We start from the raw sequence: 9,361 nt of genomic DNA on the forward strand, positions 1-9,361 counted from the left end.
TTTGATCTGCTCAACCTGCTCAAACCTTTTGGTTTTAGTTCCTTGGGGCCCTATGTCTGGTATAAAGCAAAGAATGGTGATCAGATATTGGTACTCTAATCCTGCCTGGAGCTGAGTCACACTTCCCTTTGGAAAAGCTGCTAAATTATACAGTGGAGCAACTTCTTTATTTGCACAAAATAAAAAGAATAATTATGGGCAACTCCCTCAAAAGGCAACCGTGGGTGATAAATCCTAATAGAGAGCTCTGTACACCTTTACGAAGAGCGTCTGAACCACCGTCCACTTTTTAAAAGTGCACTTTGATAAAAGATTGCTGGGGAAAAGACTGTCAGACTTCAAGTTCATGAGATCCTTCTGAGCCCATTCTTTTCAACAATGCCATCATTCCAGAGACAGTCTGTTCATTGGTACCAAAGGCAGACTGTGGATTAGGGATCCCAGAGAAACATTTACAGGAGAGAAAGATTCACAAATAGTGTGCAGACACTTATTATTATAGGGTTTTCAGAAAGAGAAAGTTACTGAGTTGAAAGCTAAGCAGTTACCCCATTTGTATTCCCAAGAGGCTTTGTTTCAGGAGATGTAATGGACTCAGTTTCAAGGCCTGTCATCTGGGCACACACACACACACAGGTACAAGTTGAACCCAAGGAAGACTGATAATAATCTTTTTCGTGGAAGTATTCAGCCTGTCCTACAATAGGCTTCTACTTCTCTCAGAAACACTTTTTTAGACTTAGCCGTCACAACTCAACCTGAGAAAAAGCAGTTTACACTCAAGAGCATCTGAGCAGTGTGTCAGATATGAAACAGCAGCTGTCTAAGAAGAAGCCGGCACTACAGCTTGATTCCACGTCACTTTTCCATTAGAGGTCTGCTCAAGAGGGAGAATAGGTCAGACTACAAGGTCAAGGATACCCAATTATTACACAGCAACAAGCCATGGAGAGATTAACTCAAAGGAAATTTAATGACTACTGAACCAAGTCATACCAGAGAAATATTTCACAAGGAACACATAAGTACGCAATCTAAATTCAGAGTCCCTGTGAATATCACAGACACTGCAGTCTACAAACTTAAAGGATATTCAAGCATTGTTTATTCATTCCACTCATTAAAAAACAAAACAAAACAAAATGTAAAAAGCAAAGTATTAGCATTCTCATCTTTTAGGTGAAGAAACTCTGGTAGGCCAAGTGAAAAGACTAAATCTTAGGTCCTAAGACTTTGGACAAATAATTTCTGCACAAGGGTAGGGCATCATATAAATCTTGATGTTTCTATAATAACTATGTTTTATCAAAGAAAAGAATATATGTGTATAGCTAGTACTTGGCAGACGTTAAAATGTCCTCACCATTTGACATGCATTTTTCTGAATGACCTTGAAAGCAGACACCCAGATGTAGTAAGAAACAAACAAGCCTCTTTTGCAGCCTTTAAAACCTCAGCGTTGAAACACATTTGGATGCTCACAAAATTGTCAGTTCTGCTCCTTTCCTAGCAGAATTTAGCGTTAAAAATGAAACCTTATGAGCCTTAGAGTCATGTATGCATATAAGCAGATAATGGCATGTGCTACTCAGTGAAATTGCGTCCAATGCGAGGGGCTTCACAGTAGACTATGAAGCCATGAGAATTGATGTAGATATTGATGGAGGCCTTTTAACCTCACTGTGGGCTTTTTATTAGCTCTGACTACCTCTTACCCTAATATCCCTCTAATGATGCTTTTTAAACATTTATGTACTTGTGAATATATTCAGCCACCATATCCTTGCTATTTAATCTTGATATCACAGATATTCATGTTTTAGCTATATATATCACATGGGTTGGAAAGAATCCACAAAAGATGATGTGTCAGATAAAGTCACATGGCTCACAATAGTTGGTGGCCAAAGCTCACACTCATGAATCAGATATGCTGCCCTGCTGAACTCTGGTGATCCTGTCACAGTTTTAGGGCCAATGATAAGCAAAATGAATCTCCCTAAAATGCATTTGGAATTTGATTGCCTTATTTTAGTATTTTTCTTAAAAGTGAACTTTGAATGCAAATGCATATTTGTTTGCATGTGTTATTGAGATAATGAGTGATTAAATACCCCAGTTAGATACTATGTTTTACATTTTCCAGAAATGCATACAATTGACATTTGATGTCATTCGGAAGAAGGATTCCAGTGGAAACAAAACCATATATGAGAGGAGGACTGATTATTAAACTCCCTCTTGATCCTTCAGTTGCTATTTTTATCAAGCTGCTCTTACAGATGCATCAGCCAGTCTGAAGGAAGCCAGATGTCATTGATCCATGAAAAGTATGATTCTTGTGCCCTAAGTCCAGCTGCACATGAGCATGGCCATAAAGCCTTTGGAGACAGAAACTGTGCTTAATTACTGAAGAAGAAAAGGCCACTTAATCAAAATGTCTTTTTAGAGATATTTGTTGTCCTTTTCTAAAACTGCTACATGCATCAAAAGTCTCTATGGAAATTATCCAATCTTAAAATCAGTTCAGCCTGTAATATTCCCCTACTGGAAATAGAACCAAACAGAATCTAGGAGTCAGATCAAACACCCAGGAAAACCCAGCTTTGCTCTGTGCATCTTCTCCCAAGAGTACGTTTTCTGAGTATTAGTCTAGAGCAACAGTGATAAAATAGTCACGTTATTTGGAGTCTTCTTCTAAACCACAGTTCTCTTGCCAAAATAATGGGAGTGATAAAGCCCATTCCTCATGTTCCTCAGGAGCACAGTGAAGATTAAATAATGTCTACCAAATGCCCTGGATACCATAACACTTTATACAAATGTCCATGACAGTAATGATCAAAATCTTACCTATCAATGCACTTAAGTACACAATTATTAGAATTGTCTCACATTTTACTGCACATTGATATACTCAGCTATTTTTCTAAATGACTATACAATAGTTATATTTAACATACATTACACATTTACCATGTAGGCACTGTCCTAATTGCTTTACATAAATTACTGTTTTAAATAAATTATCTTCTGATAAGCTTAGCTATTTTCCTGAATGACTATTTAATCATAGTGATTAACATTTGTTTCACATTAACCACGTGCCAGCTACATGCTGAGTAATTTATGTGCATTGTCATTTATATTTATTTATTCATTTATTTTTCAAATAAGATATAAAGATAAATTTAATGTTATAGGTACTCAACACAATAATGCCAGCCTGTAAAGACAAATGGCAATGTAATGATGAATGAATTGTAAATATAAACATATAAAAAAGGAGGTAAGTACATAAATCATTAAGCAAAGATGATTAGAAATGTATAGCGAACACGACACATTTGAGAACATGCATTATCATTTTAAGTTCTCACAAACTATTACATGGTTTAGGTGCTATTGTCATTCTCATTTAACAGACGATGAAGTGATGGTCAAATTAATGAACCACTTTTCTGAAGCTACACAACATGTCAGTGGTAGACTCACTGTTAAGGGTCTAGTCTGTCTGCTTTGAAAGTCTGTGCTTTTGGCTAGTATGCCACTGCCAGCCATCTTCTTTCTGTCTTTCTGTTTTCTTTTTTTTTTGTTTTTTTCTGAGTTTTTTTAGACTATAACTTTTTCCATTAGAGTTCAAGATCCTTGAGGGTAGGGAATACTCGTGTATATGGCATATGCACCTGGTGCCCTATACTCCTGACGCCTGGCACATGGTGCTTGGTCAACCAGCTTAATTCATTCCTAAATATTTGAATCTGTGTTGGTCATTTAAGAAGATCAGTACATTGGAGCTGTTGGTGTTTACCAGCGTCTTCCTTCTCACAAAATATAGGAGCCATATAATTCTGTGACTGTTATTTCCTACTTATGACTGACAACATTTAAAATAAGGTATGAATTTCTAAGTAAAATCAGTTTCTAATTAGCTCCACTATAAATTATGGCCCATAAGTTGCTAGATGAAGCAGCTAATATCAGAAGGCATATGACATCCTTTGGTGACTGAGGCAGAAAATTGAGACATTCTCACTTCTTCATACTACTTCTGAACATTTTTACATATTTTCAAAGGCATCCAACTTATTTCTAGGTATCACCTTCCTTTTTCTGTTGAAGTTGAGGTGAGATAGTGAACGTAAACTATTTATCATCACCTTGTAAGTGCTCTAATGACATTGCATATTATTAGCTCTATTTTAGCTTATTACAACTATATTAATTGTGGGTTTAAGGCATTTAAGTTCCCACCTAAGCTACTGATAATAATTTGCTTGTACAACATATGTACTTTAAATAAAGAAAAAAAGATACCCACCTAACTACCCCCATGATATACACGAGTTCATACATTTTACCAGTTAATCCTACAGGAAACAAGCAAAGTATCCTTCTTCTACTCATTAAAATGTATTACATTAAGATATACTTTCCAAATAATTCTACTAATGTGGGATGGTTTTTCCATTGCATCTTGCAATAAAAATATTGTCTAATGTTCCTGAGTGTTAATAAATGTTTCTATTAGTAATTTATTTTCTACCAAGTAACATCCTTTAGAGAAGAAGTTATCCTCAGTTTTTTCAAACTGCCCTAGGTACCACCTATCCAAATATAACTAGTGTTTTATATGTGCTTCTATTTTCTTTTACTTTTAAAATCCTTATTTTCCTATTTTGGAAGTTGGAAGTTATGAAACTGGATGCCTGTATCTCATTGTGTATAGCTCCAGGTGGAGCTGAAACAAGTTTTGATAGTTTTATGTTTTAAAATATTTTCTGAAATAAAATAGATATGTGTAACCTTTTGATGATTTCACTGACCTCTGTGATAAGAGTCTGAAATAAACATCTACTACTGAGAAAGTAAGAGAGGCCCTTATATTGTGAAATGACAATACTAAAAAAAAAGTAACATGCTGAATATTTATATGGAGGGAAATGCTGATTGCTTTTACTAAGCAAGAGCTCCTGGTAGCTCTCATCCAAGATACCACATGCATTCTGCAATTAGCCTCAACGAGGTTCCACATAGTTCTGATTTTTTTCTGGGTTAATTACTGCCTAAAGGAGTTATCTAGTCTACATGCCCCTAAGTTTAGGAGCAAGTGTTTTTGGAAATAAATATTTATGAAAAGGTAATTGTGACATAGAACTTTGGTAAGTTTTTAAATAATTGAATCAATATCATTGTTAAAAAGATCTTGGAGATTGGATTTGCACCACATCCATAATGAATCTTCTGGATTTAATGTGAATTCATTCATAAATCTGATGTGTGCCTGGTGCTTCAGAAATAGGACTCACCAGCAGGTGGCATTCTGAGGCAAAAATTCACTGAGTGCCACCAGGCAGGGTCAATCATTATTGCCTTTTCTGAATCTACCCTGAATCCATTATGTCTTTAAATTACAATTAATAGCAATAGCATTTTGGTTGTGTCTACTCAATCATAGGTAAGTGAATTTACAACTTCAAACTTAAAGGGGAGATTCTGAGATTCAGAGTTTCAAAGTTCTGCCTGGATTACAACTCTTTCATTAGGAGCATATTTGTTATTTTGAAATGGATGTCTGAAGGAGATATATAGCTCAGATCATATTTTTCAGCAAGAAAAAAAGAAAAATGACAATTTTCTTTTTTGCCACCTGTAGTTCTTTAATGGTGGCTGCTTATTAGAATATAACCCTCTCCCTTCTCTCAACCCCATATTTATATTATGATATATACAACCACATAAATACATTAGAAAGCTGTCAGTAGTGAAAGGAAAGAAGAGACAACACATACACACTCTTCTAGGAATAAAACTGTATTACTCTAGCACAAAAGGAATAGGCTACTGAGATGAGTTGTCTATTTCTAAATGGCTTTGAAAACTTAGACATTCAATGAGAGAAAAAAAATTTCTTCTACCAACTCAACAAATAAGAAAGACCTCAGATCTATCTAAAAATCTAAGCAGTGCACTAGAGGAAGAAGGCTGATAAATAAAAGTTCAATTCCACATTTTAGCGAGAACACAACCTCTATTGGAAAAAAAGATCAATATGAAAGAACCATCATAGCTGCTTACATTGAGGGTATAATACGCAGGCTTGTTCCTCCTCTAGATGACCGGAATCCGGTGCTGAGTCGCGGGAAGCTGGCTCCCCATGGGTGGCAGCCAAGGATGTACCGCTCTCCGTGGTGCTGAAGTATAAGGCTGGTCAAGTGAGTGGAGTTGCAACGATGTGAAAGCACGCTCCGCTGTTCTTTGTGCTGCAATGGTAAAAACTCTCCTTCCGAGGCAGAACCGTGTTACTGTCCTTTTCCTAATCGGGGGGAAATTTCCCAGAGAACATGACGGAGAAGCATCTGTGTGTGAGAGTGGCATGCGGCGTGGTGATGTGTTGGTATAGTCCCCACCCCCTCTTCCCGACGTAGCTTGAAAGGGAGGTAGCAACTCTTTCTTCCTACCATAGCTCCTCAGGATTTCTACCTGCCCCTTCCTCTGTCCCAGAATAGCACATCACACACACACACACACACACACACACACACACACACACACACACCTCATTATATAAGGCAGCATGTTCTGGTTTCTGAGGCAGAATACTCATTGGTTTAAACAAATGAGGAATGAGTTGGTTTCCTACCTGTCGTGTCTGTGTGTTTACAGAGGGAGGGGTTTAAAAAGAAAACTAAAACCAGAGAAGCCTAAAGAGCGATAGAAGTAGTTTTCTTTCATAAGTCTCATCACCACACCACACTTTGTCTTCTGTGAGTGATGTATCTTCCAACTTTACTATTTTGGTTCAGTGGGGTAGAGCAAGTCTCACATTAGTAACAAGACTAAAAGGATTAGGTTTCATTTGCAACTTTCCACTTTTTGAAAGGAAATTATCAGTCCAAAATACCATTTCCCTAATAGTTCCCACACTCACCAATTGCTATGTTACCAAATGGTCTATGATTCTTAAACACTGAGGTACTTTAACGATATCATTGGAGAGAAACCATCTTAATTGAAATATTGCCTGTGTAAGAAAAATCACAATTGCTTCTACAATCTACCTGGGTAACTGACCAATAAATCAGAGTGGTTATTCTCTGAAATCAACGCACGGCTTAATAACTGACACTCTGTAAAACTGCTGCTGTGTGCACGTACAATACTTAGGGATAAAGAGTTGCTCATAATGTACACGTGACCATTCTAGTTTTACATCCAAATGAGATTTCATTGGTTTATTAATATGCTACTACTATTTTCTCTGGATATAACATGGTATGTGGGAAAAGACCTTGGGATTTTGATCCACTTATTAACTGTGTGACTTTAGACATGACACGAAACCCATTGAATCTCAGTCTTCTCATATGTGAATAGTGGGTAATAATAGGGTTTATAATATCTTTTACCAATTGTTGTGGTGATAATTAATTGAAAAATCATATACAAATAACCCCAAAGAACTCACACTTAAGGTGTGCATGATAAGTTTGAATGTTCCTTTTAAGTTTTTAAAAATTTGAGACAGGGTCTCACAGTGGTACAATCATGGCTTAATGTAGCCTTGACCTCCCAGGCTCAAGTGATCCTCTTCCCTCACCCTCCAAAGTAGCTATACAGGCACATACCACCAGAGCTAGCTAATTTTTAATTTTTTAGTAGAGATAGTGTCCTACTATGTTGCCTTGGCTGGTCTCGAACTCCTGGGCTCAAGCTATTCTCCTGCCTCAGCCTCACAAAGGGGTGGGATTACAGGCATGAGCCACTATGCTCGACTCAGTTTGAAAGTTTTCTCCTCTGCTTGCTCAAGAGAAGTTAAGGTAGTTCTCTAGTTCTGGGAAAGGTGGCATGAACCTGTAGTCCCAGCTACTTGGGAGGCTGAGGCATGAGGATCACTTGAACCCAGGAGGCTGAGGTTGCAGTGAGCTAAGATCATGCCACTGCACTCCAGCCTGTGTGACAGAGTGAGATCCTGTCTTGAAAAGCAAAGAAACCAACAACAACAACAACAACAACAAAACCCTCCAAAGACTGGCAATAAATGAATTTTATTCTTATAAGCCTCCACACAAGCTTTACAATATTAATAATTATGATTTGTTGGATAAAATACCATTCTAAAAAGAAATTTTCTAAAATTAAGACTTTCTTTAAAAAAATTACAGGCTTGAAGGATACAGAAATTTTATTTTTTATTAGAATCAGAAACAAGCAGATTTAATGCATTTGAATAAAATGCTAATGAATTAAGAGCTGTTTAGTATTGCAATGAAGTATGGAACAAAATACAAATGTGAAGCTGATAAAAGTGTCTTACACAACTAAAAAGTTAGAAGATTGGCTCTGACAAGTGATAATATCCTTTTCATATTATCAAAAGGATTTTGGGATCCTCATCATCATGATTAGTGAAGTAGTGTAGAATGAGATAACTCTTAATCATACAACACTTTTAAAAGAATACTGGTTTGTGGCTTTTAGTTGATGATGGAATTGAAGTCTCATTATATTCTGTTTTTAATAAACAGCCAAGAGTGTATTTTCATAAAACTCTGACATGAATAATGTCCTTGTTTTCAATATTGACAAGCTTATTTAAAAAATTAAACCATATTTTAGAAAGTTGTGCCAACAATGGTATGACAGTCAAATGTGTGTCTGTGTGTGTGTGTGTGTGTGTGTATATACTCTCTCATATATATATGTGTGTATATTTATGCATATATAACAGAGAGAAAAGAAATGAGCTAATTATTTTCTAGATGTATTAATTAATTGAAGACAAGTCAGAGTCAGGCCAGACAGCTCTTCAAAAGTGATAAGATGACATTTTGCCAAGGATCCAGTCCTTAAGATCCTTATAATTAGAGTACTTTATCATTTCCAGAGCATATCATACACAGATATTTGGTTCAACGGGGCAAATACTTGTAATCTGAAAAAATGTTGCATCCATATCAAATTATCATTTTCAATATATAAAACAGAAGTAATTAGAATGTCACTATCAACAGTGAAAGTTCAGAAGATGCTCAGATTTTGGACTAGAGGATGTCTAAATTTCCTGCATAAGGACTTGAATTTTGCATCTTCCAGTCTCAACCAGACATAGGCTCACAGTAGAATTTAGTGGTTAAGACTATGTACAGCTTCTAGTCAAATTTCCTGTGTTTTAATCCCAAATTTCCTATTCCCCAAGTGTGTACCTAAGTTTTATCACCTGTGAGATGAAAGTAACAACAGTTTCTCACTTGTAGAATTATAGTGAAGATAAAATGAGACAACACACACAAAGAGCTTACAGCAGAGCCTGACACATAGAGCTCAGCCTATGTCAGCTTTCGCTATTGCTTAACAACTC

The 9,361-nt window shown here is 36.4% G+C and overlaps 1 protein-coding gene across 4 annotated transcripts in view; it reads right to left on the reverse strand.

Moving 5' to 3' along the window:
- TRPC7 (transient receptor potential cation channel subfamily C member 7) overlaps positions 1 to 6,319 on the reverse strand; it is a 142,095-nt gene extending 135,776 nt beyond the window's left edge. For 3 of the 4 annotated variants that reach the window (XM_017854192.1, XM_017854191.1, XM_017854189.1), the window contains exon 1: positions 6,079 to 6,319. In XM_017854192.1, coding sequence (XP_017709681.1) covers positions 6,079 to 6,080 — 2 coding nt within the window. In that variant the 5' untranslated portion in view covers positions 6,081 to 6,319. The remainder of the gene's footprint in view (positions 1 to 6,078) is intronic. The other variant, XM_017854190.1, reaches the window with a different exon arrangement.
- Between the last annotated feature and the right edge of the window lie 3,042 nt (positions 6,320 to 9,361).

The sequence above is a fragment of the Rhinopithecus bieti genome, unplaced genomic scaffold (assembly GCF_001698545.2).
Source record: "Rhinopithecus bieti isolate Rb0 unplaced genomic scaffold, ASM169854v2 scaffold_38728, whole genome shotgun sequence".
In the NCBI taxonomy this organism is placed as follows: domain Eukaryota; kingdom Metazoa; phylum Chordata; class Mammalia; order Primates; family Cercopithecidae; genus Rhinopithecus; species Rhinopithecus bieti.